At 42.0% G+C, this 17,197-nt stretch overlaps 1 protein-coding gene across 2 annotated transcripts in view; it reads left to right on the top strand.

The window, feature by feature from the left end:
* PHKA2 (phosphorylase kinase regulatory subunit alpha 2) overlaps nt 1-17,197 on the top strand; it is an 81,837-nt gene that overhangs the window by 19,734 nt on the left and 44,906 nt on the right. For both annotated transcript variants that reach the window (XM_065901024.1, XM_065901023.1), the window contains exons 2-5: nt 8,927-9,085; nt 12,304-12,351; nt 13,281-13,449; nt 15,859-15,941. In XM_065901024.1, the coding sequence (XP_065757096.1) occupies nt 8,927-9,085; nt 12,304-12,351; nt 13,281-13,449; nt 15,859-15,941 (459 nt within the window). The remainder of the gene's footprint in view (nt 1-8,926; nt 9,086-12,303; nt 12,352-13,280; nt 13,450-15,858; nt 15,942-17,197) is intronic.

The raw sequence follows: 17,197 nt of genomic DNA, 5'->3' as shown, positions 1-17,197 counted from the left end.
CAAAATGGTGGAGTTCACTGCTGCAGAACAGAATAAAGAAAAAAGAACGAAAAGAAATGAAGACAGTCTAAGAGACATCTGGGACAACATTAAATGCAACAACATTCGCATTAAAGGGGTCCCAGAAGGAGAAGAGAGAGAGAAAGGACCCAAGAAAATATTTGAAGAGATTATAGTCAAAAACTTCCCTAATATGGGAAAGGAAATAGCCACCCACGTCCAGGAAGCACAGAGAGTCTCAGGCAGGATAAACCCAAGGGAAACACACCAAGACATATAGTAATCAAATAGACAAAAATTAAAGACAAAAATTATTGAAATCATAAGGCGAAAACGACAAATAACATATAAGGAAACTCCTGTAAGGTTAACAGCTGATTTCTCAGAAGAAACTCTACAAGCCAGAAGGGAGTAGCATGATATATTTAAAGTGATGAAAGGGAAGAACCTACAACCAAGATTACTCTACCTGGCAAGGACCTCATTCAGATTCGATGGAGAAATCAAAAGCTTTACAGACAAGCAAAAGCGAAGAGAATTCAGCACCACCAAACAAGCTCTACAACAAATGCTAAAGGAACTTCACTAAGTGGGAAACACAAGAGAAGAATGGGACCTACAAAAACAAACCCATAACAATTAAGAAAATGGTTATAGGAACATACATATCGATAATTACCTTAAACATGAGTGGATTAAATGCTCCAACCAAAAGACACATGCTCGCTGAATGGATACAAAAACAAGACCCATATATATGTTGTCTACAAGAGACCCACTTCAGACCTAGGGACACACACAGACTGAAAGTGAGGGGATGGAAAAAGATATTCCATGCAAATGGAAATCAAAAGAAACCTGGAGTAGCTATACTCGTATCCGACAAAATAGACTTTAAAATAAAGAATGCTACAAGAGACAAGGAAGGACACTACATCATGATCAAGGGATCAATCCAAGAAGAAGATATAACAGTTGTAAATATTTATGCACCCAACAGAGGGGCACCTCAATACATAAGGCAACTGCTAACACCTGTAAAACAGGAAATCGACAGTAACACAATAATGGTGGGGGACTTTAACACCTCACTTACACCAATGAACATATCATCCAGACAGAAAATTAATAAGGAAACAGAAGCTTTAAATGACACAATACACCAGATAGATTTAATTGATATTTATAGGACATTCCATCCAAAAACAGCACGTTACGCTTTCTTCTCAAGTGCGCACAGAACATTCTCCAGGATAGATCACATCTTGGGTCACAAAGGAAGCCTCAGTAAATTTAAGAAAATTGAAATCATATCCAGTATCTTTTCTGACCACAATGCTATGAGATTAGAAATCAATTACAAGGAAAAAAGCATAAATAACACAAACACATGGAGGCTAAACAATACATTACTAAATAAGCAAGAGATCACTGAAGAAATCAGAGGAAATAAAAAAATACCTACAGACAGATTACAACGAAAACACGACGATCAAAAACCTATGGGATGCAGCAAAAGCAGTTCTAAGAGGGAAGTTTATAGCAATACCAGCCTACCTCAAGAAACAAGAAAAGTCTCAAACAATCTAACCTTCCACCTAAAGGAACTAGAGAAAGAAAAAGAAACAAAACGCAAAGTTAGTAGAAGGAAAGATATCATAAAGATCAGAGCAGAAATAAATGAAATAGAAACAAAGGAAATGATAGCAAGGATCAATAAAACTAAAACCTGGTTCTTTGAGAAGATAAACAAAATTGATAAACCTTTTTCCAGACTCATCAAAACAAAGAAGGAGAGGACTCAACTCAATAAAATTAGAAAGGAAAAAGAAGTTACAGCGGACACCTCAGAAACACAAAGCATCATAAGAGACTACTACAAGCAACTCTATGCCAATAAAACGGACAACCTGGAAGAAATGGACAAATTCTTAGAAAGGTATAACCTTCCAAGGCTGAACCATGAAGAAATAGAAAATATGAACAGGCCAATCACAAGTAATGAAATTGAAACTGTGATTAAAAATCTTCCAACAAACAAAAGTCCAGGCCCAGATGGCTTCACAGGTGAATTCTATCAAACATTTAGAGAAGAGCTAACACCCGTGCTTCTCAAACTCTTCCAAAAAATTGCGAAGGAAGGAACACTCCCAAACTCCTTCTATGAGGCCACTGTCACCCTGATACCAAAACCAGACAAAGATACAACAAAAAAAGAAAATTACAGACCAATATCACTGATGATTGTAGATGCAAAAATCGTCAACAAAATACTAGCAAACAGAATCCAGCAACACATTAAAAGGATCATACACCATGATCAAGTGGGATTTATCCCAGGGATACACCGATTCTTCAGTATACGCAAATCAATACATGTGATACACCATATTAACAAATTTATGAATAAAAACCATATGATCATCTTAATAGATACAGAAAAAGCTTTTGACAAAATTCAACACCCATGTATGACAGAAACTCTCCAGAAAGTGGACATAGAAACTACCTCAACGTAAAAAGGGCATATACAACAAACCCACAGCAAACATCATTCTCAATGGTGAAAAACTGAAAGCATTTCCTCTAAGATCGGGAAGAAGACAAGGATGTCCACTCTCGCCACTCTTATTTAACATAGTTTTGGAAGTCCTAACCATGGCAATCAGAGAAGAAAAAGAAATAAAAGGAATACAAATTGGAAAAGAAGTTAAACTGTCACTGTTTGCAGATGACATGACACTATACACAGAGAATCCTTAAACTACCACCAGAAAACTACTAGAGCTAATCAATGAATTTGGTAAAGTTGCAGAGTACAAAATTTATTTATTTATTATTTTTTAAAATTTATTTTTGGCTGCATTGGGTCTTCATTGCTGCACGTGGGCTTTCTCTAGCTGTGGCAAGAGGGGGCTACTCTTCATTGCGGTGTGTGGGCTTATTACGGTGGCTTATCTTGTTGTGGAGCATGGGCTCTAGGCACGTGGGCTTCAGTAGTTGTGGCTCGTGGGCTCTAGAGCACAGGCTCAGTAGTTGTAGTGCACGGGAGTAGCTGCTCCGCGGCATGTGGGATCTTACCAGACCAGGGTTCGAATCTGTGTCCCCTGCATTGGCAGGCGGATTCTTAACCACTGCGCCACCAGGGAAGCCCCGCAGGATACAAAGTTAATGCACAGAAATCTCTTGCATTCCTATACACTAACAATGAAAGATGAGAAAGAGAAATTAAGGAAACAGTCCCATTCACCATTGCAACAAAAAGAATAAAATACCTAGGAATACACCTACTTAAGGAGGTAAAAGACCTGTACACAGAAAATTATAAGACACTGATGAAAGAAATCAAAGATGACACAAACAGATGGAGAACTATACCATGTTCTCGGATTGGAAGAATCAATATTGTGAAAATGACTATACTACCCAAAGCAGTCTACAGATTCAATGCAATCCCTATCAAATTACCAGTGGCATTTTTTACAGAACTAGAACAAAAAAGTTTTTAAATTTGTATGGAGACACAGAAGATCCCGAATAGCCAAAGCAGTCTTGAGGGAAAGAAACGGAGCTGGAGGAATCAGACTCCACGACTTCACACTGTACTACAAAGCTACAGTAATCAAGACAGGATGGGACTGGTACAAGAACAGAAATATAGATCAATGCAACAGGATAGAAAGCCCAGAGATAAACCCACGCCCCTATGGTCAACTAATCTATGACAAAGGAGGCAAGGATACACAATGGAGAAAAGACTGTCTCTTCAACAAGTGGTGCTGGGAAAACTGGACAGCTACATGTAAAAGAATGAAATTAGAACACTCTAACACCATACACAAAAAATACACTCAAAGTGGATTAGAGACCTAAATGTAAGACCAGACACTATAAAAGTCTTAGTTGAAAACATAGTAAGAACACTCTTTGACATAAATCACAGCAAGATCTTTTCTGATCCACCTCCTAGAGTAATGGAAATAAAAACAAAAATTAACAAATGGGACCTAATGAAACTTAAAAGCTTTTGAAAAGAAACCTACAAACAAGACAAAAAGACAACCCTCAGAATGGGAGAAAATATTTGCAAACAAGTCAACGGACAAAGGATTAATCTCCAAAATATATAAACAGCTCTTGCAGCTCAATATTAAAAAAACAAACAACCCAATCAAGAAATGGGCAGAAGGCCTAAATAGACATTTCTCCAAAGAAGACATACAAATGGCCAAGAAGCACGTGAAAAGCTGCTCAACATCACTAATTATTAGAGAAATGCAAATCAAAACTACAATGAGGTATCACCTCACAGCAGTTAGAATGGCCATCATCAGAAAATCTGCAAACAACAAATGCTGGAGAGGGTGTGGAGAAAGGGGAACCCTCTTGCACTGTTGGTGGGAATGTAAATTGATACAGCCACTCTGGAGAACAGTATGGAGGTTCCTTAAAGAACTAAAAATAGAATTACCATATGACCCAGCAATCATACTACTGGGTATATACCCAGAGAAAACCATAATTCAAAAAGATACATGCACCCCACTGTTCATTGCAGCACTGTTTACAGTAGCCAGGTCATGGAAGCAACCTAAGTGTCCATGTACAGGTGAATGGGTAAAGAAGATGTGGCACATATGTACAATGGAATATTACTCAGCCATAAAAAGAAACAAAATTGAGTTATTTGTAGTGAGGTGGATGGACCTAGAGTCTGTCATACAGACCTAGAGTCTGTCATACGTCCCTCAGTCAGAAAGAAAAACAAATACCGTATGCTATCACATATATATGGAATCAAAAAAAATGGTTATGAAGAACCTAGGGGCAGGGCAAGAATAAAGATGCAGACATAGCAAATGGACTTGAGGACACGGGGAGGGGGAAGGGTAAGCTGGGATGAAGTGAGAGAGTGGCATGGACATATATACACTACCAAATGTAGAATAGATAACTAGTGGGAAGCAGCTGCATAGCACAGGGAGATCAGCTCGGTGCTTGGTGACCACCTAGAGGGGTGGGATTGGGAGGGTTGGAGGGAGGGAGACGCAAAGGGGAGGAGATATGGGGATGTATGTATATGTGTAGCTGATTCATTTTGTTATACAGCAGAAACTAACACACCATTGTAAAGCAATTATACTCCAATAAAGATGTTAAAAAAAAAGTGGTACATATATACAATGGAATATTACTCAGCCATAAAATGGAATGAAATTAGGTCATTTGTAGAGACGTGGATGGATCTAGAGACTGGCATACAGAGTGAAGTAAGTCAGAAAGAGAAAAACAAATATCGTATATTAACGCATATATGTGGAACCTAGAAAAATGGTACAGATGAACCCGTTTGCAGGGCAGAAATAGAGACACAGATGTAGAGGAAAGATGTATGGACACCAAGGGGGGAAGATGGCGGGGGTGGTGGTGGTGGTGGGATGAATTGGGAGATTGGGATTGACATGGATACACTAATATGTATAAAATACTTAAACTGTATAAAATAGTTAAACTGTATAAAAAAGTAAATAAAATTCAGCAAATCAAAAATAAAAAGTATTACAGAAGTGTCTAAGGCAGGTACAGATTTTGTGATGTTGGTCAGCTTTTAATATTCATAACTTGTGATTTCTTTCCTTGGTTTAAATATAATTTTCATACCTAAAAAGTAATAGTAATAATAATTATTCACATAATGGTTGTTCACAGTTACTTGCTTCTCACCCCTGGGAGAGGCTTCCACATCCTTACCCTGTGGAACTTAGGAATGGCCATGTGACTTGCTTTCAACAATGAGACGCGAGAGGAAGTGATATGTGTCAGTTCTAACCAGCAGCTGTAAGAGGCAGCTCATGGTTCACTGTCTTTCTTCTCCTCTGCCATGAGATGGGCAGTGTTGTGGGCATAAGGCTGTCCCAGTAGCCTGGTTCCTAGATGGAACGTAACACAGAGCAGAACCACAGCTGAAAAGGGATGGACACGAGACATGGGCGAGAAATATAAGCCACCAAGATTTTAGTGTTGTTATGACAGTATAGGGGCCAAGCCCTGGGCCCAGTCCATTCTAAGCCTTAGGGTCCTACCCTTTTTTCCCATAAACAGGAGCCAGGAAAGGCACTTCCCCTAAATTAGAAATGAACAAATGTTGGAGAGGGGCCGACAAATGACTGGATTTAAAAGAGAAACTGCCCAGCTGTTGGCCCCTTGCCCTTGATGAAGCACAGTTTATGTTAGGCTCATCTGTTTTGGACCTCTTCTTCTACAGTTTAAGGATGTCATTGTCAGTTCCCCTAGAGCAGGAGTGCTGAGTCCCAGTGCAGGTCTGTACTACCTCCTCTAATACTGCATTGGGACACTACCGTTGACTCTTTGTAGCTCTCCTCGTAGCTGCCCCCTTCTCTTCCTATAAGGGCGCTAATCCCCTTCATGAGAGCTCTGCCCACATGACCTAATTATCTCCCGAAGGCCCCACTTTCAAACACTGTCACATTGGGAATTAGATTTCAACGTATGAATTTTGGGGAGACACAGGCTTTCAGTTCATAATAGTAGGTATTCCTTTTGCTGAGTGCAGCAGCACTCTAATTTAACATGGCTTGCGTATGCAGTTTTGAATGTGGGGATCCCCTGAAACACCCAGACTGCTTCTCTGTAGTGGAATGAGGCTGAGACAGTTTAGCTCTGGGTGGGGATGAACTAATCCACTTATAGTTAAACCCAAACTAAAGAACCAAAGAGGTGACTTTCAGTTAACAGAACAGTGACATTTCATAATCCAAGCCACACTTGGCGCTGTGTAAGCAGTCACTGCTGTGTCATTGGAAGGCTGTTTGTCTCAGTGGACTCACGGTTGATGGGTACGCCAGGAAGGGGCTGAGTTCTTTCTGTGCACCTCCTGATGGTTTCCTGCCCTGAGTTTATCCAACAGGACCCAGAACAGATAAAGATGCTTATGCTATACCTTGTTGGTGCATAGTGATTTTTTAAAAAAGAACTCCAATAGTCCACTATTGGAATGACTCATACCGTCCCTCAGCCACTCCTAGACTTAACTTCTGGTTGACTTTAATATCATTGATCTGTAGTTGTTGGCTGTAGAACAGTGTCAATACACTGAATGCTGCTGCCCCTGAAGGCCCATCAGTTGCGTTTTAGATGTTTTTGAAGAGGGCATAGATTACTTAAAGAAGAAGTCAAATATTTAATTCCTTAGGTGGGATCATCTGAAACTATGCCAATATTTTTTTTACCCAGTAACCTTGGCAGTATCACTTTGAAAGTACCCAGCAGCGTTTTTTAATGAGCCCTCTTGTAAATAATTTGGTACCCTTTTGAATAATAATTTAAGCTGGCAGGGTTCTGATTGCTATGATGTATTTTATTAGATACATATTTCTTTGCATAATTTCTGGAAAAGTCAACAGAGGCTTTATCTTTATGGGACTCTTTTCCTATCTTATCCATTTTATTTCTAGGCACAGAGTTTATTAAGACTAGATTCTTAAAAAAGTAATAGCTTTATTGAGATATAATTTACTTACCATACAATTCATCTAGCATGTACAATTTAATGGGTTTTAGCATATTCACAGAGTTGTACATCATAACCACAGTCAAGTTTAGAACGTTTTCATCACCCCCAGGAAGGAAAAAACCTGTTAGCAGTCACTCACTCACTCACTCACTCACTCCCCATTTCCTCCCATCCCACTCCTACCCACAGCCCTAGACAACTACTAATCTACTTTCTATCTCTATAGATTTCCTATTCTGGACATTCTGTACAATTGGAATCATACAGTATGTAGACTTTTGTGACTGACTTCTTTTACTTAGTGTAATGTTTTCAAGGTTCATCCATGCTGTAGCATGTATTAGTACTTCATTCCTTTTTATTGCTGAATAATATTTCATTGTTCGTATGGATCACATTTTGTTTATCCATTTATCAGTTGATGGACACTTGGGTTGTTTCCTCTTTTGGGCTACTATGAATAATGCTGTGATGAACATTTGTGTACACTTTTTGTGAAGGTCTGGCTTTTTAGTGACTCAGCTGCCCTTTTAAATACTGGTGATACCATAGCTACATAGGAACCCCGATGGCCCCCCCTTTTAAAAATAATTAATTAATTAATTTTTGACTGCGTTGGGTCTTTGTTGCTTTGCTTGGGCTTTTCTCTAGTTGCGGCGAGCGGGGGCTACTCTTCGTTGCCGTGTGCAGGCTTCTCATTGCGGTGGCTTCTCTTGTTGCGGAGCACGGGCTCTAGGCGCGCAGGCTCAGTAGTTGTGGCGCGCGGGCTCTAGAGCGCAGGCTCAGTATTTGTGGCGCACGGGCTTAGTTGCTCCGCAGCACGTGGGATCCTCCCGGACCAGGGATCGAACCCATGCCCCCTGCACTGGCAGGCAGATTCCCAACCACTGTGCCACCAGGGAAGCCCCTGATGGCCCCTTGCTCGGCACCTCCTTTTTAAGGTAGGTGGCTTCCCCGGTCACACTGACCTAGAGTGGTAGAGTGGGGCCTCTTGCTCCCATGTTCAATGCTTTACTAAATGGTGTGGAAACACAAAGGGAGAGGAAGATCTAATTGTGTAATGCACAGATTTGTAAAAGCCTTGAAGGCTTTTTCTGTTTGCTGTTTCTTCTGTTCGTTACTTACAACAGTATGGTCTGGTCTGAAAGCCAAAGAACAAGTACTCACAAGTTAGAAGATCCCTCAGAGATTTTTTTAGTCTAATATCCTCATTATACAGATGAGAAAACCAAAGCCTAGGAAAAGTGATGTCACTTCTCACCCAAGATCACACTGTTGGTGTCAGGGTCTCTTCACTTCTCGTCCCAGCCCTCGTGCCCCGATTAGGGTGAGCGTTCATTGCCCAGGAGCTAGGTGAAGGGCCGTGCTGAATCGTTTTGTCTTCTCTGATAGAATCCCGTCACGGGGCTGCTGTCAGCCAGTCATGAGCAGAAGGACGCCTGGGTGCGGGATAACATCTACAGCATCCTGGCTGTGTGGGGCCTGGGCATGGCCTACCGCAAGAATGCTGACCGCGATGAGGACAAAGCCAAGGCCTACGAGTTGGAGCAGGTAAGGCTGACTGGCAGCCGTGGCTTGGCCGCTCAGCATCTTTTCCTTGAACTGAAAAGCCTCCAAGGAGGTAGCTGTGTGTGCAAAACAGTCTGGTACAGGCTTCTCCTCCATTTCTGCTATAGTATATTTTGGGGAGGCACTTTGGTGGTCTCAGCCTCTCATGTGTCTCTCCTTTTGAGATTTTTCCCTCCATAAAAAAACAACAAAAATCACACTGAATAGACATCCAAATTTCTAACTAGCTACATTTCTCTCACACGTGCTCTGTCAGTTTTATACATACTTATATACAAGATGTCATTATAAACTAATATGATAGCTTTTAAAGAGTCAGCACACCAGAACTACACATTCCAAAGTGTATACTCTTTGGAGTAATCGTGTTGAAAGGATATTTATCCAAACAATATTGCCACTGCTTAAAACATGTTTGGAATTTCCTTTAAAAATGCCTTTCAGTTTGAGTCATTCCAAAGCAGTCTTTTTAATTTATAGTCACCCTTTAATTTTGAACCACATTGGTGTTGTCCAGTTTTTGTGCCTGTGTTACCATACAGCACAATGAGGGCCTTTTATTGTTTTCCAAAATTAGAAACCAGCATACCCACCAAAGCGAAGACTTGCGCATCACTAAGTATGTAAGAAAATAATCTGCCCCTGAGCACAGGAAGTATTTTCAGAGTGTTTTGAGTAATAGCATTGAAGTAAGGAGCATTGATGTATAAAAGTATAGATCTCTTGGCATGAGAGCGTTTGGGATTTGTCTTTGATTCATCATTTCTCATTGGCTGGCACAGCCAGTGGATTGTCAGGTCCAGGGAGAGTTCTTACGTCCCAATTGGTGATTGTTTATAGCAACCAAAGTGGGCATGAGTGGCGGCAGCCTTGACAGCAGTAGGGAAGCTAAGAGAGGAAGCCTGTCTCTGTGAGCAAGGAAAGGACAGTCTGGATTTGACTAGACATGCTGAGTACGAGGTAATGGAATCACCCAGTCTTGGAGGTAAGGCAAGAATGGGTAGTATAGAAAATGCACATAGGGACTTCCCTGGTGGCGCAGTGGTTAGGAATCCTCCTGCCAATGCAGGGGACATGGATTTGAGCCCTAGTCTCTGGGAAGAACCCACATGCCGCAGATCAACTAAGCCCGTGTGCCACAACTACTGAGCCTGTGCTCTAGGGCCCGTGAGCCACAACTACTGAGCCCGCGTGCCACAACTACTGCAGCCCACGTGCCTAGAGCCTGTGCTCTGCAACAAGAGAAGCCACTGCAGTGAGAAGCCCGCACATCACGACAATGAGTAGCCCCTGCTTGCCACAACTAGAGAAAGCCCACGCACAGCAATGAAGACCCAATGCAGCCAACAAATAAAATAATTAATTAATTAATTAATTTTTAAAAAGAAAATAAAATGCATACAGCAAGCACTGAATGCTCCTCTAAGAACTTGGCTATTACATAAGTGAATCATTCATTTAACAGTATAATAATTTGATATTCATGTCCTCCAAACTTTCTATCCTCCTCTGACACAAAATCCAAGTAAACCCATGCCTGTCTATTCACACTCACACGCATGCGTGCGCGTGCACACACACACACACACACACACACACACACACACACACACACTACCTCTCCTCTGTAAGCAGTTTCTGATCTGGGTTACAGTAGACTAGATTTGCCGATCTGTGACTGACGATAGAGAGGCACAAATAGGCCACACTGTTTGATTTGTTGAGTGTGGTTAATAAAGAAGACATCTCCCTTGATTATGGAAAATAACACGGGATCTTCCAGTGATCCTCAACAGGGACACTATTGCATTTGGGGCTTAGGCAGTACAGTTGTTATTGTGTGAGACTGTCCCATGAATTGCAGGACATACAGTGTCCTTAGTCCTTCCTCACTAAATGGCTGTAGCTCCCACCCCCATCATGGTGACAATAAAAATGCCTCCACCCCACATTTCCAGATGCTTCCCCATCCGCAGGGATGGTAATGTCACCACCAGTTGGGAACCACTGTGCTTCTTCACAATGGAAAATAACTTTTCTTTATTTGAGGGGAAGTCGATTGGCAAATGTTTACGCTGAACACCGTAGGAAATGTTAATTATAACAGTGTTAATTATACCTTTTAATTATGAGGTAATATTTTCTGCATCAAAAGAGTTTACGACATAAAGTGAGATTAGACTCTAGACTCCTAGGATTTTAGAGATGGAAGAATCTAAAGGGTGATCCATTTCAGACTTTGGCAATTAACTTTCGTGGCCCTTCACTGTGTCTTCCCCTGCAAACCATGTGCATTCTATAAGAGAGGAGACGCTGATGGCCCTGGGTGGGAACTTCTTTCAGCCAGGCTACTTTGACCTAAAAATATCCCATTCTCCAGCCACTTGTGAAGCAGTTGTGTAGAGTTTTTAATAGGACATATTAAGACCAGTCTTTCAGTGGGCCTGAATTGTGGAGCAAGTGGGAGGCAACACAATGTATTGACTAGGAGCTCAAACTCTGGAGTCGGAGGGCCTGGGCTCTGTCCTTGCTCCCCCTCCTTTCAGCGGAGAGACTTGAGCAATGTTGCTTCATCAGCCTCAGGTTCCTCATCTATAAAGTGGGGAAATAATAACACCCATCTCATAAGGGTATTGCAAGAATTAGTGGGAATCCAGGTAAAGAGTTTTGTACAATACCAGGACAGAACGTCTGATTATCATAGTGGTATTGATATTATTTATAATAATAATACATATTATTAAGAAACGTTGGCAGTTACTTGCATTTTGTAAGAACTTTACTCAGTGGTCCAGTAATGGTGTCACAAATGGCTATTTTGGCAAAGCATCATTATTTTGGGGCAGGCGTGGTGGTGGACTTAACTCATCCTTAGTATAACAAAAATAAATTACTAAGAATTGTGATATAAAGCTCCAGGGTACTAGGCTTATAAAAATTGTCTTGCTAAAAGCAGGAGTCACTGGATTTCAGTGCCAGGAGGTGCCATCTGGTCCAGTTCCTTTATTTGAGATAAGTCACTTCGTCAAGAATTTCTTTGTGATGCAGTGGATAGAAATAACCTAAACAATCAGAATGCATGTATATGCCTTCTCGGGGAAGGCTCCAGGCAGCACTGGCTTACCAGCCATGTGGTGAGGAGGTTGTTTTCATGGAGCAGGGAAGCTGGCCTTATTACTGATTCCATTTTATGTCCATAGAACGTGGTGAAACTGATGCGGGGTCTTCTCCAGTGCATGATGAGACAGGTAAGTGGAAAACGACAGATATATTTTTGGGTCATCTGAGTGGGCACTTCATAGTCATGGTGACAACTAACACTCTTAAAGTGTTTTGAACTTTTTTTCTCAAGATGAAGAGAAATTGAAAATATTTTGCTTACTTTCTCCTTTTAAAATTATCTTCAATAATTTTATTATGCTATAGAACCAGAGTCAAAGAATACTTTCTCAGAATCTCTTTTCAAGAGTTAACTTGTGTAAAAGGAGAATGTGCCCTTTTTTTTTAAACAGGGAAGAAAATGTTGTTTTTAAAAGCCACTCCTAGAAAGCCATGTACTGTTGTTTATTCTGTTGAGTTTATAAAAGGGTTTCTTTTGAGTTGAAGTGCTTGAGTTTTTAAAACTTGACATTAATATTATTGATATTTTCAGTGAGGGGTAAATAAAACAATTTGTTGAGCATGTATTGTATACAGAACATCATACTAAGATCTACACAGACCCCAAGATAAATATGATACAGTCCCGACCCTTAATCGGCACGTGCCTCATTAGTCTTCAAAGACGACATTGCTCTTTCCCTTTCAACATAAGGAAACAAGATTGGAAATTTAAAGAGGAAGAGGAGGTTCCTCTCCCTCCCCTCCTCCCTCCCTCTCATTGAGTTCCTACTGTGTGTCACAGCTCATGCTGGAGATATCAGACAAGGAAACCCTGCGGCTTGACCCCTCAGCCCTGCAGAACTTGTTAAAATGGCGCTGGGCTCAGACATTTCTGGTGATGGGCAGGAAGAGTCCCCCGCACAGCCTCTCTGTGTGGTGCTCACTAGTGAACATCCATCCCCTGCCTTCCATCCCACTGGCTCCCAGAGGTAACAGATAAAAGGTCTAGATCCAAGAGATTGACCTTTGCCAGCCATGAACCCCTTAGGTGCGAGCAGCCGACTTGCTTTCTCAGGTGAATAAAGTGGAGAGGTTCAAGCACACTCAGAGTACCAAGGACAGCCTGCATGCCAAGTACGACACCGCCACCTGCAGCACCGTGGTGGGCGACGACCAGTGGGGCCACCTCCAGGTGGATGCCACCTCCCTCTTCCTCCTGTTTCTGGCCCAGATGACTGCCTCCGGTGAGCCAGGGCTGATTGACCTCATTGTACTGGGAGTGACAATCCAGAAGGGGGCGGGGAGGGGCAGGCATTGATCAGTATTCAAAATAAGCTATTTCTGTAAAGAAAAAGCATGCTTCTTTTTGCGTTGCATTATGTGCGCTACTCTGTGGCTCTGTTGACAGCCAGCCTCCTGAACCCTTGCAGGACGAGGGCTGTTGCGCCAGCTCTGTCAGCATCTCACTGGTTGGTCCCAAAGCTTCCTTGCTGTCTCTGTCGCCTAATTATTGGACCAACCTAGATCAGATCTATGTTCAACAGTTCAAATATCTGTAGACGGTGTCATGCTCCATTTTAGAGTTTTCTTCTCCAGGAGTAGCCGGCCCTTCAGCTCTTCCTCTCACTACCCTGTCACCCTCTTTAGACACACCCTCGTTTATCCAAATTATAAACAAACAACATAATTTCTAGAAGTCAGCAGTTTGCCCAGAGTTGTCTTTCAGTCCATAGCACCCATGCTGTGAGTGGGCCAAAAACTCCTGGGTTGTGAGCATTGTTCTCGTTGAAGCCCAAGCTGTCGGCTTTCATGGAGGCCTGGACACCAGGCCTCCCAAGCTCCAAGCTGCTGCCCCGCTCTGTGCACCAAGTAGCCTCAAGTTAGGTCACTTAGCTGCTGTGTCTCAGAGTTCTTATCTCCAGTCCCCTAAATTCACACTCCTGAGTTAGAGGCTTCCCATTTATTTCAGGCTGCAAATGTGAAACTCTAAAAATAGGAGAAGTCAGTAAATAATACTGTTATGGCTTCGTGAATAAACCAGGCACTTTAAAAAATATGTTTTGGTTATGAAAGTTAACATGAGCTCACTGTAGATATTTTGGAAAATATAATGAAATACATAGAAAAAAAATCTCACTGCCAACTTTCATTCGAATGTGTCTCCTCCCAAGTTTTTTTTTCTATGCATTTAAAAAACATATTTAAGGTCATACTATATGCATAAATATAGTCTTTTTATTACATAGCATTATAACTTAACCATTTGCCCCTTGATATTACAAGCTGTTTATAAACATAATTTTAATGACTTTGTCAGTGGATATTCCATAATTAGTTTAACTATTCCTTTATTCTTTGCTATTATAACTATGTTGCAATACCAACTTTGACCCCCATCTCTATTTGCTTCCTTCCCTTAGTTAGATATCATTCAAAGGCTACTCATACTTACTGCTAAATTGTTTTCAGAGCAGTTTACTAGTTAAACTTCCCCCAGTGATGTTAAGGGTGCATATCTTACCATACCCATACCAGCTTCAAGAATTCATACTTTAAAAATACATGTTGGGGACTTCCCTGGTGGCGCAGTGGTTAAGGATCCGCCTGCTAATGCAGGGGACACGGGTTCGAGCCCTGGTCCGGGAAGATCCCACATGCCGCAGAGCAACTAAGCCCGTGCGCCACAACTACTGAGCCTGCTCTCTAGGGCCTGCGAGCCACAGCAGCTGAGCCCATGTACCTGAGCCCATGCTCCACAGCAAGAGAAGCCACCGCAATGAGAAGCCCGTGCACCGCAACAAAGGGTAGCCCCCGCTCACTGCAACTAGAGAAAGCCCGCGTGCAGCAACAAAGATCCAGCTCAGCCAAAAATAAATAAATTAATTAAAAAAAAAAAATACATGTTGGAACTCTGCTCAGTATTCTGTAATAACCTAAATGGGAAAAGAATTTGAAAAAGAATAGATAGGTGTATATGTATAACTGAATCACTTTGCTGTACACCTGAAACTAACACAACATTGTTAATCAACTATACTCCAATATAAAATAAAAATTTTAAAAATCCAACAGGAGAGCCAAAAAAAAATAAAAACATGTATTTGTCCTAACCAGTTATACATTCAAGGACCCAAGCAAAAAACCAGCTCTCCTGGTCACTGCCTGCTTTAACACGTTGATGTAGCCGCCTGGGCAGATCTATGAGGTGAAAAGCCATCTCCTGTAGTTGAGGGCTCTACTTTCCCCATCTGCCATTGGGGAAAAGTACCCGCCCTTTGGCTCACTCAAAGATATGACAGTGGTTGCTCTGGGCTAAAATGCTTGCTTTGTGGAATCTTCTCTGCACAAATCCAACACATACCCGAAAGCCCCACATCTTCTCTTTCGATCCTTTCTACTCCTAGGCACACACACAAAAGTGGAGCCATTCTTTCCTTCCTCCCTTCCCTCCCCCCATCTTTCCTTCCTTCCTTTCGAGATTAGACATTAACTGTTACAGTTTACTTCATACTTAATTTTTGATGCCCTAGTAAGAAAAATGAAAATGAGGGTAAAAGGATTTATTTCCTAGTGTAATATTTGTAATTTGTAATTGGCAGCTCTCTCTTCACAACATAATTCCGTTAACTCCATTGTTTGTTTTTCTTTACTAGGCTTACGTATTATTTTCACTCTTGACGAGGTGGCCTTCATACAGAATCTTGTTTTTTATATAGAAGCTGCATATAAAGTCGCTGTAAGTGTCAAACCCAGTGTTTTTTTTTTTCAGGTGCCCCAGTGTCAAAAAGAATAAAAATCATAACAGCTCTTTGAGGGCCAGGCTGTTTGGGGCTGACCAGAAGTTAGCGAGATTAGAGCTATACGATTACTTCACCTCTGCACACAAAGTGCACGTTTCTGTCCAGGAGCTCAGTTGGGGAGCTTCTGTTTTTGGAATGTGCCACATGCTCTGTTTGAATCCGTCACGCTTATTTTAAATAAGACTCTAAAATGTCCTGTAGCACGTGCACAGGCCAGCCTGAATCAGGATGAAGGGCAACACCGCAGGAGCTGCGGTGCCGTGGGGATCACCCCAGGCAGCCCACAGGTAGGAGGCTGGAGCCAGATGTGTGCCCTGGGCCAGGTGTGTGCGGGTGTAAATATGTAGAAACTCAGTTCCTCCAGGCTTTTGTCTGCTACAGAGAGTGGAGCCTGACACTTGTAGAGAACAGCTAAACTGCAAAGCTGACCATAAGAGCCGTTAAGGAAAGGGTAGAGTTTGTTTGTTTTTTTCTTTTTTTCTAAAAAGCCATTAAAACAAGGATCAGCAAACTTTTTCTGTAAAGGGCCAGAGAGTAAATTTTTTCAGCTCTGCAGTCTCTGTTGCTGCTACTCAACTCTGCCACTGTACCACAAAAGCAGCCATAGGCAACTCGTGAACTCGTGAACGTGACTGTGTCCCAAATAGACTTTATTTACAAAAAACAGGTGGCAAACTGTTTTGGTCCAAGGGCCGTAGTTTGCTGACCCCAGGTCTAAAGTGGCGACTCTCAACCACGGGCAGTCTTGCCCTCTCAGGGGACATTTGGCAATGTCTGGAGACGTTTTTGGCTGTCACTCTGGGGAGAGTGCTACTGACATCCAGTGGGTAGAGGCCAGCGATTCTGCTGAACGTACTGCAGTGCACAGGACAGCTCCACACGACAGAGAATGATCAAGCTCCAAATGTCAGTGGTGCTGAGGTTGACAAACCCTGGTCTAAAGAAACTTGGGAAGTCTTTGTGGAAAGGGCGGGACTTTAGTTGGACCTTGGTGGATGAGTAGGGTTTAGATTGGCAGAAGGGAGGGAAAAGGGTGTGGGAGTAGCAGGAGCAATAACAGAGGCAGGAACAGGCTGTGAGCATGGGAACAGCTTGGGGAAAGGGGGTGCAGAGTGAAGGAGTATTCTTAGGGTGAAAGCTGAGTACTTAAGAATAGTAGAAAGTAAAGTCAGCTTGTGGACGTGCAGGAGGT

Source organism: Phocoena phocoena, chromosome X (genome assembly GCF_963924675.1).
Source record: "Phocoena phocoena chromosome X, mPhoPho1.1, whole genome shotgun sequence".
Lineage (NCBI taxonomy): Eukaryota > Metazoa > Chordata > Mammalia > Artiodactyla > Phocoenidae > Phocoena > Phocoena phocoena.
The sequence above is the reverse complement of the archived record's forward strand: the minus strand, read 5'-3'. Positions and strand labels throughout refer to the sequence as shown.